We start from the raw sequence: 21,748 nt of genomic DNA, 5'->3' as shown, positions 1-21,748 counted from the left end.
GCACTCCACCAATCAGGCCTTTATGGTAGAGTAGGAGAACCTTCCAGAAGGTCAACCATTTCTGCAGCACTCCACCAATCAGGCCTTTATGGTAGAGTAGGAGAACCTTCCAGAAGGACAACCATTTCTGCAGCACTCCACCAATCAGGCCTTTATGGTAGAGTAGGAGAACCTTCCAGAAGGACAACCATTTCTGCAGCACTCCACCAATCAGGCCTTTATGGTAGAGTAGGAGAACCTTCCAGAAGGTCAACCATTTCTGCAGCACTCCACCAATCAGGCCTTTATGGTAGAGTAGGAGAACCTTCCAGAAGGACAACCATTTCTGCAGCACTCCACCAATCAGGCCTTTATGGTAGAGTGGCCAGACGGAAGCCACTCCTCAGTAATATGCCCATGACAGCCCGCTTGGAGTTGCAAAAAGGCACATGAGAGCCTCACTTGGAGTTTGCCAAAAAGGCACCGAAAGGACTCAGACGATGAGAAACAAGATTCTCTGGTCTGATGAAAACAAGATTGAACTCTTTGACCTGAATGCCAAGCGTCACGTCTGGAGGAAACCTGGCACCATCCCTACAGTGAAGCATGGTGGTGGCAGCATCATGCTGTGGGGATGCTTTTCAGCGGCAGGGACTGGGAGACTAGTCAGGATCGAGGGAAGATGAACGGAGCAAAGTACAGAGAGATCCTTGATGAAAACCTGCTCCAGAGCGCTCAGGACGCTCAGACTGGGGCGAAGGTTCACCTTCCAATAGGACAACGACCCTAAGCACACAGCCAAGACAACACAGGAGTGGCTTTGGGACAAGTCTCGGAATCTCCTTGAGTGGCCCAGCCAGAGGCCGGACTTGAACCCGATCAAACATCTCTGGAGAGACCTGAAAATAGCTGTGCAGCGACGCTCCCCATCCAACCTGACAGAGCTTGAGAGGATCTGCAGAGAAGAATGGGAGAAACTCCTCAAATACAGGTGTGCCAAGGGTTAGGGTTAGGAGGTGTGACCTGTAGGATCCCTGTCGGATCCCTGTGACCTGTCGGATCCCTGTGACCTGTCGGATCCCTGTGACCTGTCGGATCTCTGTCGGATCCCTGTGACCTGTAGGATCCCTGTGACCTGTAGGATCCCTGTCGGATCCCTGTGACCTGTAGGAACCCTGTAGGATCCCTGTCGGATCCCTGTCGGATCCCTGTAGAATCCCTGTGACCTGTAGGATCCCTGTGACCTGTAGGAACCCTGTGACCTGTAGGAACCCTGTCAGATCCCTGTAGGATCCCTGTAGGATCCCTGTGACCTGTAGGATCCCTGTAGGATCCCTGTGACCTGTAGGATCCCTGTAGGATCCCTGTGACCTGTAGGATCCCTGTAGGATCCCTGTGATCTGTAGGATCCCTGTGACCTGTAGGATCCCTGTAGGATCCCTGTGACCTGTAGGATCCCTGTAGGATCCCTGTAGGATCCCTGTGACCTGTAGGAGCCCTGTAGGATCCCTGTAGGATCCCTGTGACCTGTAGAATCCCTGTAGGATCCCTGTGACCTGTAGGATCCCTGTAGGATCCCTGTGACCTGTAGGATCCCTGTGACCTGTCGGATCCCTGTAGGATCCCTGTGACCTGTAGGAACCCTGTGACCTGTAGGAACCCTGTAGGATCCCTGTAGGATCCCTGTGGTCTGTCGGATCCCTGTGACCTGTAGGATCCCTGTAGGATCCCTGTGACCTGTAGGAACCCTGTCGGATCCCTGTAGGATCCCTGTAGGATCCTTGTGGCCTGTAGGATCCCCGTGGCCACATCATAGTAGGGGTGAGAGGTGTCCTGGTTACCTGTGACCTGTAGGATCCCGTGTCGAGCCACATCGTAGTAGGGGTGAGAGGTGTCCTGGCTGAAGCTGACTCTACGTGGGGCTGGAGGGCGATCCGGACGGTACCCATGACGACCCTGTTCCTCATCTTCCTCCTTCTGCAGCTCTGAGGAGACAAATAGAGGGTCGCCATGTTACACCAAAACTGTCAATGTTGCAGTTCCAGTGTCAGGCCCACTCCTCCCCAGTGTCAGGCCCACTCGCCCCCAGTGTCAGGCCCACTCGCCCCCAGTGTCAGGTCCACTCCTCCCCAGTGTCAGGCCCACTCCTCCCCAGTGTCAGGCCCACTCGCCCCCAGTGTCAGGCCCACTCGCCCCCAGTGTCAGGCCCACTCCTCCCCAGTGTCAGGCCCACTCCTCCCCAGTGTCAGGCCCACTCGCCCCCAGTGTCAGGCCCACTCGCCCCCAGTGTCAGGCCCACTCGCCCCCAGTGTCAGGCCCACTCCTCCCCCAGTGTCAGGCCCACTCCTCCCCAGTGTCAGGCCCACTCCTCCCCAGTGTCAGGCCCACTCCTCCCCAGTGTCAGGCCCACTCCTCCCCAGTGTCAGGCCCACTCCTCCCCAGGCCCACTGTGTCAGGCCCACTCCTCCCCAGTGTCAGGCCCACTCCCCCCAGTGTCAGGCCCACTCGCCCCCAGTGTCAGGCCCACTCGCCCCCAGTGTCAGGCCCACTCGCCCCCAGTGTCAGGCCCACTCGCCCCCAGTGTCCCACTCGCCCCAGTGTCAGGCCCACTCGCCCCCAGTGTCAGGCCCACTCGCCCCCAGTGTCAGGCCCACTCGCCCCCAGTGTCAGGCCCACTCCTCCCCAGTGTCAGGCCCACTCCTCCCCAGTGTCAGGCCCACTCCTCCCCAGTGTCAGGCCCACTCCTCCCCAGTGTCGGGCCCACTCCTCCCAGTGTCGGGCCCACTCCTCCCAGTGTCGGGCCCACTCCTCCCCAGTGTCGGGCCCACTCCCCCCCAGTGTCGGGCCCACTCGCCCCCAGTGTCAGGCCCACTCCTCCCCAGTGTCAGGCCCACTCCTCCCCAGTGTCAGGCCCACTCCTCCCCAGTGTCAGGCCCACACTATATTGAACTCAGTAGGGAATCAACTATAAGATTGAATTTAGCAGGGAATCAACTAAATGCATTGAACTCAGTAGGGAGTCAACTAAATGCATTGAACTTAGTAGGGAGTCAACTAAATGCATTGAACTTAGTAGGGAGTCAACTAAATGCATTGAACTTAGTAGGGAATCAACTAAATGCATTGAACTTAGTAGGGAGTCAACTAAATGCATTGAACTTAGTAGGGAGTCAACTAAATGCATTGAATTTAGCAGGGAGTCAACTAAATGCATTGAATTTAGTAGGGAGTCAACTAAATGCATTGAACTTAGTAGGGAGTCAACTAAATGTATTGAATTTAGGAACTTAGGGGTTAGGATTTAGGAGTTAGGGTTTAGGGGTTACGATTTAGGCATTAGGGGTTAGCGGTTAGGGTTTAGGATTTAGGGGTTCGGATTTAGAGGTTCGGATTTAGAGGTTCGGATTTAGAGGTTCGGGTTTAGAGGTTCGGGTTTAGGGTATGGACATCCCAAGGATCGCAGATAGCACTAATCGTTATTAAACAGTGTTGCTCTGTAGCACACTGAGGAGGTTGATGACATGCTGATCTTTCAAAATACTCTTTCATGACCTCACTTCAATCACACATAACTAGTCCTGTAACATATTACTACTACTACTGACTAGGTTATGACACATAACTAGTCCTGTAACAGACTACTACTACTACTACTACTACTACTGACTAGGTTATGACACATAACTAGTCCTGTAACAGACTACTACTACTACTGACTAGGTTATGACACATAACTAGTCCTGTAACAGACTACTACTACTACTGACTAGGTTATGACACATAACTAGTCCTGTAACAGTCTACTACTACTGACTAGGTTATGACACATAACTAGTCCTGTAACAGACTACTACTACTGACTAGGTTATGACACATAACTAGTCCTGTAACAGACTACTACTACTGACTAGGTTATGACACATAACTAGTCCTGTAACAGACTACTACTACTACTACTGACTAGGTTATGACACATAACTAGTCCTGTAACAGACTACTACTACTGACTAGGTTATGACACATAACTAGTCCTGTAACAGACTACTACTACTACTGACTAGGTTATGACACATAACTAGTCCTGTAACAGACTACTACTACTACTGACTTGGTTATGGGCCTATAACTAGTTCTGTAACAGACTACTACTACTACTGACTAGGTTATGGGCCCATAACTAGTCCTGTAACAGACTACTACTACTACTGACTAGGTTATGGGCCCATAACTAGTCCTGTAACAGACTACTACTACTACTGACTAGGTTATGGGCCCATAACTAGTCCTGTAACAGACTACTACTACTACTGACTAGGTTATGACACATAACTAGTCCTGTAACAGACTACTACTACTGACTAGGTTATGGGCCCATAACTAGTCCTGTAACAGACTACTACTACTACTGACTAGGTTATGGGCCCATAACTAGTCCTGTAACAGACTACTACTACTACTACTACTACTACTGACTTGGTTATGACACATAACTAGTCCTGTAACAGACTACTACTACTACTGACTAGGTTATGACACATAACTAGTCCTGTAACAGATTACTACTACTACTGACTAGGTTATGACACATAACTAGTCCTGTAACAGATTACTACTACTACTGACTAGGTTATGTCACATAACTAGTCCTGTAACAGACTACTACTACTGACTAGGTTATGACACATAACTAGTCCTGTAACAGACTACTACTACTGACTAGGTTATGACACATAACTAGTCCTGTAACAGACTACTACTGACTAGGTTATGACACATAACTAGTCCTGTAACAGATTACTACTACTACTGACTAGGTTATGACACATAACTAGTCCTGTAACAGATTACTACTACTACTGACTAGGTTATGTCACATAACTAGTCCTGTAACAGACTACTACTACTACTGACTAGGTTATGACACATAACTAGTCCTGTAACAGACTACTACTACTACTGACTAGGTTATGTCACATAACTAGTCCTGTAACAGACTACTACTGACTAGGTTATGACACATAACTAGTCCTGTAACAGATTACTACTACTACTGACTAGGTTATGACACATAACTAGTCCTGTAACAGACTACTACTACTACTACTGACTAGGTTATGACACATAACTAGTCCTGTAACAGACTACTACTACTGACTAGGTTATGACATCACTACAATGACACATAACTAGTCCTGTAACAGACTACTACTACTGACTAGGTTATGACACATAACTAGTCCTGTAACAGACTACTACTACTGCTGACTAGGTTATGGGCCCATAACTAGTCCTGTAACAGACTACTACTGACTAGGTTATGACACAGAACTAGTCCTGTAACAGACTACTACTACTACTACTGACTAGGTTATGGGCCCATAACTAGTCCTGTAACAGACTACTACTACTACTGACTAGGTTATGACACATAACTAGTCCTGTAACAGACTACTACTACTACTACTGACTAGGTTATGGGCCCATAACTAGTCCTGTAACAGACTACTACTACTACTACTGACTAGGTTATGGGCCCATAACTAGTCCTGTAACAGACTACTACTACTACTGACTAGGTTATGGCCCCATAACTAGTCCTGTAACAGACTACTACTACTACTGACTAGGTTATGGGCCCATAACTACTCCTGTAACAGACTACTACTACTACTGACTAGGTTATGACACATAACTAGTCCTGTAACAGACTACTACTACTGACTAGGTTATGACATTACTACAATGACACATAACTAGTCCTGTAACAGACTACTACTGACTAGGTTATGGGCCCATTCCTTTCTAAACATGTTGATAATTGAGAATAACTGAACATCTCCTCTATAAATTCACATCCATATCCTGGTTTGTGTCGGGTCTTCCTGTCCGTTGCTGTTTCCGCCCCAAAAAACTGATAATCCACAGAAAACAACAGAGATAAAACCAGGGACTGAAAACTGTGTCCTAATCTAGATCAGTATTTACCCTGCTCTGCCCTGTCCAGAGGGAAGGTAACCAGAAATACTGTGTCCTAATCTAGATCAGTATTTACCCTGCTCTGCCCTGTCCAGAGGGAAGGTAACCAGGAATACTGTGTCCTAATCTAGATCAGTATTTACCCTGCTCTGCCCTGTCCAGAGGGAAGGTAACCAGAAATACTGTGTCCTAATCTAGATCAGCATTTACCCTGCTCTGCCCTGTCCAGAGGGAAGGTAACCAGAAATACTGTGTCCTAATCTAGATCAGTATTTACCCTGCTCTGCCCTGTCCAGAGGGAAGGTAACCAGAAATACTGTGTCCTAATCTAGATCAGTATTTACCCTGCTCTGCCCTGTCCAGAGGGAAGGTAACCAGAAATACTGTGTCCTAATCTAGATCAGTATTTACCCTGCTCTGCCCTGTCCAGAGGGAAGGATACCAGAAATACTGTGTCCTAATCTAGATCAGTATTTACCCTGCTCTGCCCTGTCCAGAGGGAAGGTAACCAGGAATACTGTGTCCTAATCTAGATCAGTATTTACCCTGCTCTGCCCTGTCTCTCTCATAATGTCTACTGGGATAGTTCCCACACTACTACCTCTCTCATAATGTCTACTGGGATAGTTCCCACACTACTGCCTCTCTCATAATGTCTACTGGGATAGTTCCCACACTACTGCCTCTCTCATAATGTCTACTGGGATAGTTCCCACACTACTACCTCTCTTATAATGTCTACTGGGATAGTTCCCACACTACTACCTCTCTCATAATGTCTACTGGGATAGTTCCAACACTACTGCCTCTCTCATAAGGTCTACTGGGATAGTTCCAACACTACTGCCTCTCTCATAATGTCTACTGGGATAGTTCCCACACTACTGCCTCTCTCATAATGTCTACTGGGATAGTTCCCACACTACTGCCTCTCTCATAATGTCTACTGGGATAGTTCCCACACTACTACCTCTCTTATAATGTCTACTGGGATAGTTCCCACACTACTGCCTCTCTCATAATGTCTACTGGGATAGTTCCAACACTACTGCCTCTCTCATAATGTCTACTGGGATAGTTCCCACACTACTGCCTCTCTCATAATGTCTACTGGGATAGTTCCCACACTACTACCTCTCTCATAATGTCTACTGGGATAGTTCCCACACTACTACCTCTCTCATAATGTCTACTGGGATAGTTCCCACACTACTGCCTCTCTCATAATGTCTACTGGGATAGTTCCCACACTACTACCTCTCTCATAATGTCTACTGGGATAGTTCCCACACTACTGCCTCTCTCATAATGTCTACTGGGATAGTTCCCACACTACTGCCTCTCTCATAATGTCTACTGGGATAGTTCCCACACTACTGCCTCTCTCATAATGTCTACTGGGATAGTTCCCACACTACTGCCTCTCTCATAATGTCTACTGGGATAGTTCCAACACTACTGCCTATCTCATAATGTCTACTGGGATAGTTCCCACACTACTGCTCAGTCAGACTAATGGACTAACTGTGGAATGGGGACACTACTGCTCAGTCAGACTAATGGACTAACTGTGGAATGGGGACACTACTGCTCAGTCAGACTAATGGACTAACTGTGGAATGGGGACACTACTGCTCAGTCAGACTAATGGACTAACTGTGGAATGGGGACACTACTGCTCAGTCAAATGGACTAACTGTGGAATGGGGACACTACTGCTCAGTCAGACTAATGGACTAACTGTGGAATGGGGACACTACTGCTCAGTCAGACTAATGGACTAACTGTGGAATGGGGACACTACTGCTCAGTCAGTCAAATGGACTAACTGTGGAATGGGGACACTACTGCTCAGTCAGTCAAATGGACTAACTGTGGAATGGGGACACTACTGCTCAGTCAGACTAATGGACTAACTGTGGAATGGGGACACTACTGCTCAGTCAGACTAATGGACTAACTGTGGAATGGGGACACTACTGCTCAGTCAGACTAATGGACTAACTGTGGAATGGGGACACTACTGCTCAGTCAAACTAATGGACTAACTGTGGAATGGGTAAGGATATTTTTACGATCCTCCTTCCAGGAAAAGACATTGGAAGGAGAACACAGTCAGCTGTGGTCACAAAAACAAAGACCTGTTGATATTCTAGGTACTTTCCAGCTGTGTGGTTTTCCTTGAAGTGGTGTGAAGGAATGTTGAGCGGATGACCTCCCAGTCCTTGCAGAGAGGAGGTAGAAGGTAGAAGGGGGAGAGGAGGTAGAAGGCAGAGAGGAGGATGAAGGGAGAGAGGAGGTAGAAGGCAGAGAGGAGGATGAAGGCAGAGAGGATGAAGGGAGAGAGGAGGTAGCAGGCAGAGAGGAGGTAGAAGGCAGAGAGGAGGTAAAAGGGAGAGAGGAGGTAGAAGGCAGAGAGGAGGATGAAGGCAGAGAGGAGGATGAAGGCAGAGAGGAGGATGAAGGGAGAGAGGAGGTAGAAGGCAGAGAGGAGGTAGAAGGGAGAGAGGAGGTAGAAGGCAGAGAGGAGGTAGAAGGGAGAGAGGAGGTAGAAGGCAGAGAGGAGGTAGAAGGCAGAGAGGAGGTAGAAGGCAGAGAGGAGGTAGAAGGCAGAGAGGAGGTAGAAGGCAGAGAGGAGGTAGAAGGGAGAGAGGAGGTAGAAGGGAGGATGAAGGCAGAGAGGAGGATGAAGGCAGAGAGGAGGATGAAGGCAGAGAGGAGGATGAAGGCAGAGAGGAGGATGAAGGCAGAGAGGAGGTAGAAGGCAGAGAGGAGGTAGAAGGCAGAGAGGAGGTAGAAGGCAGAGAGGAGGTAGAAGGTAGAGAGGAGGGAGAAGGGAGAGAGGAGGTAGAAGGGAGAGAGGAGGGAGAAGGGAGAGAGGAGGAAGAAGGGAGAGAGGAGGTAGAAGGGAGAGAGGAGGAAGAAGGGAGAGAGGAGGTAGAAGGGAGAGAGGAGGTAGAAGGGAGAGAGGAGGTAGAAGGGAGAGAGGAGGTAGAAGGGAGAGAGGAGGTAGAAGGGAGAGAGGAGGGAGAAGGGAGAGAGGAGGTAGAAGGGAGAGAGGAGGTAGAAGGGAGAGAGGAGGTAGAAGGGAGAGAGGAGGTAGAAGGGAGAGAGGAGGTAGAAGGCAGAGAGGAGGTAGAAGGTAGAGAGGAGGGAGAAGGGAGAGAGGAGGTAGAAGGCAGAGAGGAGGTAGAAGGGAGAGAGGAGGTAGAAGGCAGAGAGGAGGTAGAAGGTAGAGAGGAGGGAGAAGGGAGAGAGGAGCTGGCACTAAGACTGACTCAGAGCAGAGGGAATGTGGGCACTGCCCAGATATGTTCATTTCCAGCTCCCCTCCTCCTCTCCCTCCCCAAGCCCCTCCAGATATAATTATGAGCTGGGCCTTTTATCAGCAAGATGACCCGTCCTCCTCCTCCACATCCATCTCCTCCTTCTTCTCCTTCTTCTTCTAAGATTGCATACAAAGCTATTTTTAGAACAGGCAACGTGTAATCTAACATGTGGTTGGGAGGAAACTAAGCCTGTTTGTGTTTGGGTCCCCTGACTGAATCATATCCTCTGTTCTGAGACCAGTCAGTAAGAGGGGGGGAGGGGTTCAGGCAGATCTTAGCTACATGGTCAATGACAGCCTGAGTTTTTGTGGGCAGTGTCATGGTGAGAGATTGGTCACTCTTCTGTCAGATCTAGGGCATTGATAATTTCCTGTACCCTTTAGAGAGAACATCACTGACCCAGTACGCTTTAGAGAGAACATCACTGACCCAGTACGCTTTAGAGAGAACACCACTGACCCAGTACGCTTTAGAGAGAACACCACTGACCCAGTACGCTTTAGAGAGAACACCACTGACCCAGTACGCTTTAGAGAGAACACCACTGACCCAGTACGCTTTAGAGAGAACACCACTGACCCAGTACGGTTTAGAGAGAACATCTAAAACCACTGACCCAGTACGCTTTAGAGAGAACACCACTGACCCAGTTCGGTTTAGAGAGAACATCTAAAACCACTGACCCAGTACGCTTTAGAGAGAACACCACTGACCCAGTACGCTTTAGAGAGAACACCACTGACCCAGTACGCTTTAGAGAGAACACCACTGACCCAGTACGCTTTAGAGAGAACACCACTGACCCAGTACGCTTTAGAACATCTAAAACCACTGAGAACACCACTGACCCAGTACGCTTTAGAGAGAACACCACCACTGACCCAGTACGCTTTAGAGAGAACACCACTGACCCAGTACGCTTTAGAGAGAACACCACTGACCCAGTACGCTTTAGAGAGAACACCACTGACCCAGTACGCTTTAGAGAGAACATCACTGACCACTGACCCAGTACGCTTTAGAGAGAACACCACTGACCCAGTACGCTTTAGAGAGAACACCACTGACCCAGTACGCTTTAGAGAGAACACCACTGACCCAGTACGCTTTAGAGAGAACACCACTGACCCAGTACGCTTTAGAGACCCAGTACGCTTTAGAGACACCACTGACCCAGTACGCTATAGAGGAAGAGAAGGTAGAAAGACCATGTACATTTCATGTGTTTCATGGATAGGATGAATATTGTTACAATCTCACTTATTAAATAGTAGGGTGTGTGTGTGTGTGTGTGTGTGTGTGTGTGTGTGTGTGTGTGTGTGTGTGTGTGTGTGTGTGTGTGTGTGTGTGTGTGTGTGTGTGTGTGTGTGTGTGTGTGTGTGTGTGTGTGTGTGTCACCTATTAAATAGTAGTGTGTGTGTGTGTGTGTGTGTGTGTGTGTGTGTGTGTGTGTGTGTGTGTGTGTGTGTGTGTGTGTGTGTGTGTGTGTGTGTGTGTGTGTGTGTGTGTGTGTGTGTGTGTCTCACCTATTAAATAGTAGTGTGTGTGTGTGTGTGTGTGTGTGTGTGTGTGTGTGTGTGTGTGTGTGTCTCACCTATTTCAGCCAGCTGCTCCAGATCAGTAGATGAGATCATCGCTGTTTTCACTTTCAACTTCCACGGTCAACACTGAAAACACAGATTACATTATTATGTAAATACTGTTCACCCTGTCTCGTTACCACTAGCTCTGAAACACTGTCTCGTTACCACCAGCTCTGAAACACTGTCTCGTTACCACCAGCTCTGAAACACTGTCTCGTTACCACCAGCTCTGAAACACTGTCTCGTTACCACCAGCTCTGAAACACTGTCTCGTTACCACCAGCTCTGAAACACTGTCTCGTTACCACCAGCTCTGAAACACTGTCTCGTTACCACCAGCTCTGAAACACTGTCTCGTTACCACCAGCTCTGAAACACTGTCTCGTTACCACTAGCTCTGAAACACTGTCTCGTTACCACTAGCTCTGAAACACTGTCTCGTTACCACCAGCTCTGAAACACTGTCTCGTTACCACTAGCTCTGAAACACTGTCTCGTTACCACCAGCTCTGAAACACTGTCTCGTTACCACCAGCTCTGAAACACTGTCTCGTTACCACCAGCTCTGAAACACTGTCTCGTTACCACCAGCTCTGAAACCCTGTAGACCCTGTCTCGTTACCATCAGCTCTGAAACACTGTCTCGTTACCACCAGCTCTGAAACACTGTCTTGTTACCACCAGCTCTGAAACCCTGTAGACCCTGTCTCGTTACCACCAGCTCTGAAACACTGTAGACCCTGTCTCGTTACCACCAGCTCTGAAACCCTGTAGACCCTGTCTCGTTACCACCAGCTCTGAAACCCTGTCTCGTTACCACCAGCTCTGAAACCCTGTCTCATTACCACTAGCTCTGAAACACTGTCTCGTTACCACCAGCTCTGAAACACTGTCTCATTACCACCAGCTCTGAAACACTGTCTCGTTACCACCAGCTCTGAAACACTGTCTCGTTACCACCAGCTCTGAAACACTGTCTCGTTACCACCAGCTCTGAAACACTGTCTCGTTACCACCAGCTCTGAAACACTGTCTCGTTACCACCAGCTCTGAAACACTGTCTCGTTACCACCAGCTCTGAAACACTGTCTCGTTACCACCAGCTCTGAAACACTGTCTCGTTACTACCAGCTCTGAAACACTGTCTCGTTACCACCAGCTCTGAAACACTGTCTCGTTACCACCAGCTCTGAAACACTGTAGACCCTGTCTCGTTACCACCAGCTCTGAAACACTGTAGACCCTGTCTCGTTACCACCAGCTCTGAAACACTGTCTCGTTACCACCAGCTCTGAAACCCTGTCTCATTACCACCAGCTCTGAAACACTGTCTCGTTACCACCAGCTCTGAAACACTGTCTCATTACCACCAGCTCTGAAACACTGTAGACCCTGTCTCGTTACCACCAGCTCTGAAACACTGTCTCGTTACCACCAGCTCTGAAACACTGTCTCGATACCACCAGCTCTGAAACACTGTCTCGTTACCACCAGCTCTGAAACACTGTCTCGTTACCACCAGCTCTGAAACACTGTCTCGTTACCACCAGCTCTGAAACACTGTCTCGTTACCACTAGCTCTGAAACCCTGTAGACCCTGTCTCGTTACCACCAGCTCTGAAACACTGTCTCGTTACCACCAGCTCTGAAACACTGTCTCGTTACCACCAGCTCTGAAACCCTGTAGACCCTGTCTCGTTACCACTAGCTCTGAAACCCTGTAGACCCTGTCTCCTTACCACCAGCTCTGAAACACTGTAGACCCTGTCTCGTTACCACCAGCTCTGAAACACTGTCTCGTTACCACCAGCTCTGAAACACTGTCTCATTACCACCAGCTCTGAAACACTGTAGACCCTGTCTCGTTACCACCAGCTCTGAAACACTGTCTCGTTACCACCAGCTCTGAAACACTGTAGACCCTGTCTCGTTACCACCAGCTCTGAAACACTGTAGACCCTGTCTCGTTACCACCAGCTCTGAAACACTGTAGACCCTGTCTCGTTACCACCAGCTCTGAAACACTGTCTCGTTACCACCAGCTCTGAAACACTGTAGACCTGTCTCGTTACCACCAGCTCTGAAACACTGTCTCGTTACCACCAGCTCTGAAACACTGTAGACCCTGTCTCGTTACCACCAGCTCTGAAACACTGTCTCGTTACCACCAGCTCTGAAACACTGTCTCGTTACCACCAGCTCTGAAACACTGTCTCGTTACCACCAGCTCTGAAACACTGTCTCGTTACCACTAGCTCTGAAACACTGTCTCGTTACCACCAGCTCTGAAACACTGTCTCGTTACCACCAGCTCTGAAACACTGTAGACCCTGTCTCGTTACCACTAGCTCTGAAACACTGTCTCGTTACCACCAGCTCTGAAACACTGTAGACCCTGTCTCATTACCACCAGCTCTGAAACACTGTAGACCCTGTCTCGTTACCACCAGCTCTGAAACACTGTCTCGTTACCGCTAGCTCTGAAACACTGTCTCGTTACCACCAGCTCTGAAACACTGTCTCGTTACCACCAGCTCTGAAACACTGTAGACCCTGTCTCGTTACCACCAGCTCTGAAACACTGTCTCGTTACCGCTAGCTCTGAAACACTGTCTCGTTACCACCAGCTCTGAAACACTGTCTCGTTACCACCAGCTCTGAAACACTGTAGACCCTGTCTCGTTACCACCAGCTCTGAAACACTGTAGACCCTGTCTCGTTACCACCAGCTCTGAAACACTGTAGACCCTGTCTCGTTACCACCAGCTCTGAAACACTGTAGACCCTGTCTCGTTACCACCAGCTCTGAAACACTGTCTCGTTACCACCAGCTCTGAAACACTGTAGACCCTGTCTCATTACCACCAGCTCTGAAACACTGTAGACCCTGTCTCATTACCACCAGGTCTGAAACCCTGTCTCGTTACCACCAGCTCTGAAACACTGTAGACCCTGTCTCATTACCACCAGCTCTGAAACACTGTCTCGTTACCACCAGCTCTGAAACCCTGTCTCGTTACCACCAGCTCTGAAACACTGTAGACCCTGTCTCATTACCACTAGCTCTGAAACACTGTCTCGTTACCACCAGCTCTGAAACACTGTCTCGTTACCACCAGCTCTGAAACACAAGTCTCGTTACCACCAGCTCTGAAACACAGTCTCGTTACCACCAGCTCTGAAACACTGTCTCGTTACCACCAGCTCTGAAACACTGTCTCGTTACCACTAGGGGGAGCCATGCCCTATAGGAGGGTATCTCTTCAGGAAGAGGCTTGAGGAGCCCTGCCCTGTCCTATAGGAGGGTATCTCTCCAGGAAGAGGCTTGAGGAGCCCTGCCCTGTCCTATAGGAGGGTATCTCTCCAGGAAGAGGCTTGAGGAGCCCTGCCCTGTCCTATAGGAGGGTATCTCTCCAGGAAGAGGCTTGAGGAGCCCTGCCCTGTCCTATAGGAGGGTATCTCTCCAGGAAGAGGCTTGAGGAGCCCTGCCCTGTCCTATAGGAGGGTATCTCTCCAGGAAGAGGCTTGAGGAGCCATGCCCTGTCCTATGAGGGTATCTCTCCAGGAAGAGGCTTGAGGAGCCCTGCCCTGTCCTATAGGAGGGTATCTCTCCAGGAAGAGGCTTGAGGAGCCCTGCCCTGTCCTATAGGAGGGTATCTCTCCAGGAAGAGGCTTGAGGAGCCCTGCCCTGTCCTATAGGAGGGTATCTCTCCAGGAAGAGGCTTGAGGAGCCCTGCCCTGTCCTATAGGAGGGTATCTCTCCAGGAAGAGGCTTGAGGAGCCCTGCCCTGTCCTATAGGAGGGTATCTCTCCAGGAAGAGGCTTGAGGAGCCCTGCCCTGTCCTATAGGAGGGTATGTCTCCAGGAAGAGGGTTGAGGAGCCCTGCCCTGTCCTATAGGAGGGTATCTCTCCAGGAAGAGGCTTGAGGAGCCCTGCCCTGTCCTATAGGAGGGTATCTCTCCAGGAAGAGGGTTGAGGAGCCCTGCCCTGTCCTATAGGAGGGTATCTCTCCAGGAAGAGGCTTGAGGAGCCCTGCTGTAGGAAAAGCTAACTAATCCTACTTTGTGTATTTCAGGTAAATTAACAACCCAATGTTTAATCCCGTTTTGTCCACCTGCGTGTCCTGTTGGCGTCTGGACAAAAAAAAACACACGGTCTGGTCCACGTGTTAGTTCAACACTGTGGCGGCGGTTTGTACGGGCAAGTGCACCGCCCTGTAACGGACACGCAACGTCTTCGGTTATATCACATGATCTGGAATGAACTGTAGGCAGGTTTAACATCCGCTCAGTGGTGCGTTACAAATCCCTGAAGGTACAGAAATTATACAATACCTGTTGACAGGGCTGACGGAAATGATCCCACTAAACTAGAATCATCTTTTCATAATCTACATCGCATGCTGGAAAAGGGTTTCATGTTAAATCATTCTGTGTGTGTCCTATAGGAGGGTATCTCTCCAGGAAGAGGCTTGAGGAGCCCTGCCCTGTCCTATAGGAGGGTATCTCTCCAGGAAGAGGCTTGAGGAGCACTGCCCTGTCCTATAGGAGGGTATCTCTCCAGGAAGAGGCTTGAGGAGCCCTGCCCTGTCCTATAGGAGGGTATCTCTCCAGGAAGAGGCTTGAGGAATAGGAGGGTATCTCTCCAGGAAGAGGCTTGAGGAGCCCTGCCCTGTCCTATAGGAGGGTATCTCTCCAGGAAGAGGCTTGAGGAGCCCTGCCCTGTCCTATAGGAGGGTATCTCTCCAGGAAGAGGCTTGAGGACCCCTGCCCTGTCCTAGCCCTGCCCTGTCCTATAGGAGGGTATCTCTCCAGGAAGAGGCTTGAGGAGCCCTGCCCTGTCCTATAGGAGGGTATCTCTCCAGGAAGAGGGTTGAGGAGCCCTGCCCTGTCCTATAGGAGGGTATCTCTCCAGGAAGAGGCTAGGAGCCCTGCTGTAGGAAAAGCTAACTAATCCTACTTTGTGTATTTCAGGTAAATTAACAACCCAATGTTTAATCCCGGTCCACCTGCGTGTCCTGTTGGCGTCTGGACAAAAAAACACACGGTCTGGTCCACGTGTTAGTTCAACACTGTGGCGGCGGTTTGTACGGGCAAGTGCACCGCCCTGTAACGGACACGCAACGTGGTTATATCACATGATCTGGAATGAACTGTAGGCAGGTTTAACATCCGCTCAGTGGTGCTCAAATCCCTGAAGGTACAGAAATTATACAATACCTGTTGACAGGGCTGACGGAAATGATCCCACTAAACTAGAATCATCTTTTCATAATCTACATATGCTGGAAAAGGGTTTCATGTTAAATCATTCTGTGTGTGTCCTATAGGAGGGTATCTCTCCAGGAAGAGGCTTGAGGAGCCCTGCCCTGTCCTATAGGAGGGTATCTCTCCAGGAAGAGGCTTGAGGAGCCCTGCCCTGTCCTATAGGAGGGTATCTCTCCAGGAAGAGGCTTGAGGAGCACTGCCCTGTCCTATAGGAGGGTATCTCTCCAGGAAGAGGCTTGAGGAGCCCTGCCCTGTCCTATAGGAGGGTATCTCTCCAGGAAGAGGCTTGAGGAGCCCTGCCCTGTCCTATGAGGGTATCTCTCCAGGAAGAGGCTTGAGGAGCCCTGCCCTGTCCTATAGGAGGGTATCTCTCCAGGAAGAGGCTTGAGGAGCCCTGCCCTGTCCTATAGGAGGGTATCTCTCCAGGAAGAGGGTTGAGGAGCCCTGCCCTGTCCTATAGGAGGGTATCTCTCCAGGAAGAGGCTTGAGGAGCACTGCCCTGTCCTATAGGAGGGTATCTCTCCAGGAAGAGGCTTGAGGAGCCCTGCCCTGTCCTATAGGAGGGTATCTCTCCAGGAAGAGGCTTGAGGAGCCCTGCCCTGTCCTATAGGAGGGTATCTCTCCAGGAAGAGGCTTGAGGAGCCCTGCCCTGTCCTATAGGAGGGTATCTCTCCAGGAAGAGGCTTGAGGAGCCCTGCCCTGTCCTATAGGAGGGTATCTCTCCAGGAAGAGGCTTGAGGACCCCTGCCCTGTCCTATAGGAGGGTATGTCTCCAGGAAGAGGGTTGAGGAGCCCTGCCCTGTCCTATAGGAGGGTATCTCTCCAGGAAGAGGCTTGAGGAGCCCTGCCCTGTCCTATAGGAGGGTATCTCTCCAGGAAGAGGGTTGAGGAGCCCTGCCCTGTCCTATAGGAGGGTATCTCTCCAGGAAGAGGCTTGAGGAGCCCTGCTGTAGGAAAAGCTAACTAATCCTACTTTGTGTATTTCAGGTAAATTAACAACCCAATGTTTAATCCCGTTTTGTCCACCTGCGTGTCCTGTTGGCGTCTGGACAAAAAAAAACACACGGTCTGGTCCACGTGTTAGTTCAACACTGTGGCGGCGGTTTGTACGGGCACCGCCCTGTAACGGACACGCAACGTCTTCGGTTATATCACATGATCTGGAATGAACTGTAGGCAGGTTTAACATCCGCTCAGTGGTGCGTTACAAATCCCTGAAGGTACAGAAATTGTACAATACCTGTTGACAGGGCTGACGGAAATGATCCCACTAAACTAGAATCATCTTTTCATAATCTACATCGCATGCTGGAAAAGGGTTTCATGTTAAATCATTCTGTGTGTGACTCCTGGTATTTTTGATCCAAGTAGCAACATAAGTCAGTAAATGTCATCAAGGTAAAGTTGGTTTTGTATTTCACACGTTCTGACATTCACCAGACATTCACCAGACATTCACCAGACATTCTGACATTCACCAGACATTCTGACATTCACCAGACATTCACCAGACATTCTGACATTCACCAGACATTCACCAGACATTCACCAGACATTCACCAGACATTCAGACATTCAGACATTCACCAGACATTCACCAGACATTCACCAGACATTCACCAGACATTCTGACATTCTGACATTCACCAGACATTCACCAGACATTCTGACATTCACCAGACATTCACCAGACATTCTGACATTCTGACATTCACCAGACATTCACCAGACATTCACCAGACATTCTGACATTCACCAGACATTCACCAGACATTCACCAGACATTCACCAGACATTCACCAGACATTCACCAGACATTCAGACATTCACCAGACATTCAGACATTCACCAGACATTCTGACATTCACCAGACATTCACCAGACATTCACCAGACATTCACCAGACATTCACCAGACATACAGACATTCACCAGACATTCACCAGACATTCACCAGACATTCACCAGACATTCACCAGACATTCAGACATTCAGACATTCACCAGACATTCTGACATTCACCAGACATTCACCAGACATTCACCAGACATTCACCAGACATTCAGACATTCACCAGACATTCTGACATTCAGACATTCACCAGACATTCACCAGACATTCAGACATTCACCAGACATTCACCAGACATTCAGACATTCACCAGACATTCACCAGACATTCACCAGACATTCACCAGACATTCACCAGACATTCAGACATTCACCAGACATTCAGACATTCTGACATTCAACAGACATTCACCAGACATTCAGACATTCAACAGACATTGACATTCAACAGACATTCGACAGACATTCAACAGACATTGACATTCAACAGACATTCACCAGACATTCACCAGACATTCACCAGACATTCAGACATTCACCAGACATACAGACATTCACCAGACATTCAGACATTCAGCCATTCTGACATTCAACAGACATTCACCAGACATTCAGACATTCACCAGACATTCACCAGACATTCACCAGACATTCACCAGACATTCACCAGACATTCACCAGACATTCACCAGACATTCGACAGACATTCAACAGACATTCACCAGACATTCAACAGACATTCAACAGACATTCAACAGACATTCACCAGACATTCACCAGACATACAGACATTCACCAGACATTCACCAGACATTCACCAGACATTCACCAGACATTCACCAGACATTCAGACATTCACCAGACATTCACCAGACATTCAACAGTCATTCACCGGACATTCAACTGACATTCACCAGACATTCACCAGACATTCACCAGACATTCACCAGACATACAGACATTCACCAGACATTCACCAGACATACAGACATTCACCAGACATACAGACATTCACCAGACATACAGACATTCACCAGACATACAGACATTCACCAGACATTCACCAGACATACAGACATTCAACAGACATTCACCAGACATTCAACAGACATTCACCAGACATACAGACATTCACCAGACATTCACCAGACATACAGACATTCACCAGACATTCACCAGACATACAGACATTCACCAGACATTCACCAGACATTCACCAGACATTCACCAGACATTCACAGACATTCACCAGACATACAGACATTCACCAGACATTCACCAGACATACAGACATTCACCAGACATTCACCAGACATTCACCATACATTCACCAGACATTCAACCGTCATTCAACCGTCATTCAACCGTCATTCACCAGACATTCAGACATTCACCAGACATTCACCAGACATTCACCAGACATTCACCAGACATACCGTCATTCAACCGTCATTCAACCGTCATTCACCAAAAGCCATTTAAAAATGTAAAAATTAACTAATTCACCGTTTGTCACAGAAACATCAAACTAGGTCTGATTATTCTATAAAATGTCTAGTATAATTTTACAACTTTTGTTTCAAGGGAAAAATTCCCGTTTTGATTTGATAGAAATTCATAAAAGCTCAAATATTGAATTTGAAGATGTAGAAATAAATAACTAATTCAGTGATTGTCTCAGAAAAAAAGGGAAAATATGCATTTAGCTTTAAAATAAATGTTAATTTCAATGCAATTTGTTCTATAGGAAATTAGACAATGTTTACATAAAACTGTACAACGTTTACCATCTTAAATTGTATGCCAAATCCATTTTGTATTTGTATTTGTATACATATATATATTTGTATTTGTGTTTGTATTTTTAGTGCAACAGTTCTGCATTTTAAAGTAGTTACAAGGCACAACGGTTCTGCATTTTAAAGTAGTTACAAGGCACAACGGTTCTGCATTTTAAAGTAGTTACAAGGCACAACGGTTCTGCATTTTAAAGTAGTTACAAGGCACAACGGTTCTGCATTTTAAAGTAGTTACAAGGCACAACGGTAATGTATTTATAAGTCTCTAATTTAACAGCAGAGGCCCCTTTTCCAATCATTTTCTATGTTGGCTTTGTTGAAGTCCTTCGTTGTCATCCGCAGCTCAATGGAACCATCTCTGTGACAAACAGCCAATTAGTTATTGATTTATAACGCTTTAAAATGGCATTTTATAGATTGTGTGTATTTCTATCAAGTCACAACGGGAATTTCTACTCAGAACAAAAAAAAAGTTGTAAAAGTATACTAGACATTTATAAACTAAAACAGCTTAAGGATTCTGTGACTAAAGGTGAATTAGTTATTGATTTTTACATATTAAAATGGCTTTTCGGCGAATGTCTGATGAATGTGTGAATATAAAACCCTACTTTACTTCGGTGCAAAAGTTTTCCAATGTTTTCTCATAAAACAGAATAACTACACGTGGCCTAAGCAGCACACGCAGATCATATTACATCTGCTACTGTTGTTTCAGTTTAGTTTAACATATCTACTGCAGGTTGTTAATCATTTAGAAAACAAGACGAGTCCAGAACTGGAACTGAAGCGTCCTTTATTAAATCCGGTAAAACGGACGAGACGACCGGAAGGACGGAAACATTCCGCGCGATTGATTCTCAACTCACCTGGACACAAGTCCTTAATAGCTGATAAAACAACGTTCGTTTGAGTTAGAGACTGTTTTATAACTTCTTTTGACCGAAACACAACATGAACAATGACATTATCCTTCGACGAACAATGACGTTTGAACCTTACCGTGTGTAGAAACGTTCCCGTAGTGGTTTGAATAAGAGACAATTTACGCTCAGGTGCCTCTGGCACAAAACTTCCTCAACTCCATGCTGACAGGGTACTGCGCATGCTCAAACAGAGTCCTCCTGCGGCATTCAATCAAATCAGTAGTCCGACATGAAAAAAATGTAGCAATTAAAATAGTAAGAAAACGAAAGTAAGTCCTCTGTCATATCCTTCTTCTCCCCCGATTACAAGGAAGTGAATGTGTAAAAGACAGAACATATTTCAATCTATACTCAGGGGACAAGAAGCGGTCATTTAGATATCTGACATCTACATGTGTTGTCTCAGGGAACAAGAAGGGCTCATTTAGATATCTGACATCTCCATGTGTTGTCTCAGGGGACAAGAAGGGCTCATTTAGATATCTGACATCTCCATCTGTTGCAGTTACATGCTGTCTCAAGGGACAACGTACTCAGCATGACTTCAGGTTTCCTGAATCATTATATTTATGCTAAAAGAGTTTGAAAGCAGGAAGTGTTCTATGACCAATGATGAGGAAGCCCTCAATAGGCTCCAGTGTATTTCATAATGACTTTTTTATTTTTATGTTCTATTTGTTTTCTATTGTGTTATTGACTGTACGTTTGTTTGCGTAACTCTGTGTTTGTGTCGCACTAGGATCAATACCTCTGTTCTCCGTTATATAGGATCAATACCATATCTCTACCTCTGTTCTCCGTTATATAGGATCAATACCTCTGTTCTCCATTATATAGGATCAATACCTCTGTTCTCCGTTGTATAGGATCAATACCATAACTCTACCTCTGTTCTCCATTATATAGGATCAATACCATAACTCTACCTCTGTTCTCCGTTATATAGGATCAATACCATATCTACCTCTGTTCTCCATTATATAGGATCAATACCATACCTCTACCTCTGTTCTCCTTTATATAGGATCAATACCATAAC

The 21,748-nt window shown here is 47.6% G+C and overlaps 1 protein-coding gene across 1 annotated transcript in view; it reads right to left on the bottom strand.

Moving 5' to 3' along the window:
- The window catches only part of LOC124018994 (rho GTPase-activating protein 8-like), a 42,612-nt gene extending 21,687 nt beyond the window's left edge, over nucleotides 1-20,925 (bottom strand). The window contains exons 1-3 of the mRNA XM_046334318.1: nucleotides 20,786-20,925; nucleotides 10,879-10,951; nucleotides 1,821-1,964 (exon numbers count right to left, since the gene is read on the bottom strand). Coding sequence (XP_046190274.1) covers nucleotides 1,821-1,964; nucleotides 10,879-10,918 — 184 coding nt within the window. The 5' untranslated portion in view covers nucleotides 10,919-10,951; nucleotides 20,786-20,925. The remainder of the gene's footprint in view (nucleotides 1-1,820; nucleotides 1,965-10,878; nucleotides 10,952-20,785) is intronic.
- Between the last annotated feature and the right edge of the window lie 823 nt (nucleotides 20,926-21,748).

The sequence above is a fragment of the Oncorhynchus gorbuscha genome, unplaced genomic scaffold (assembly GCF_021184085.1).
Source record: "Oncorhynchus gorbuscha isolate QuinsamMale2020 ecotype Even-year unplaced genomic scaffold, OgorEven_v1.0 Un_scaffold_595, whole genome shotgun sequence".
NCBI lineage: Eukaryota > Metazoa > Chordata > Actinopteri > Salmoniformes > Salmonidae > Oncorhynchus > Oncorhynchus gorbuscha.
The sequence above is the reverse complement of the archived record's forward strand: the minus strand, read 5'-3'. Positions and strand labels throughout refer to the sequence as shown.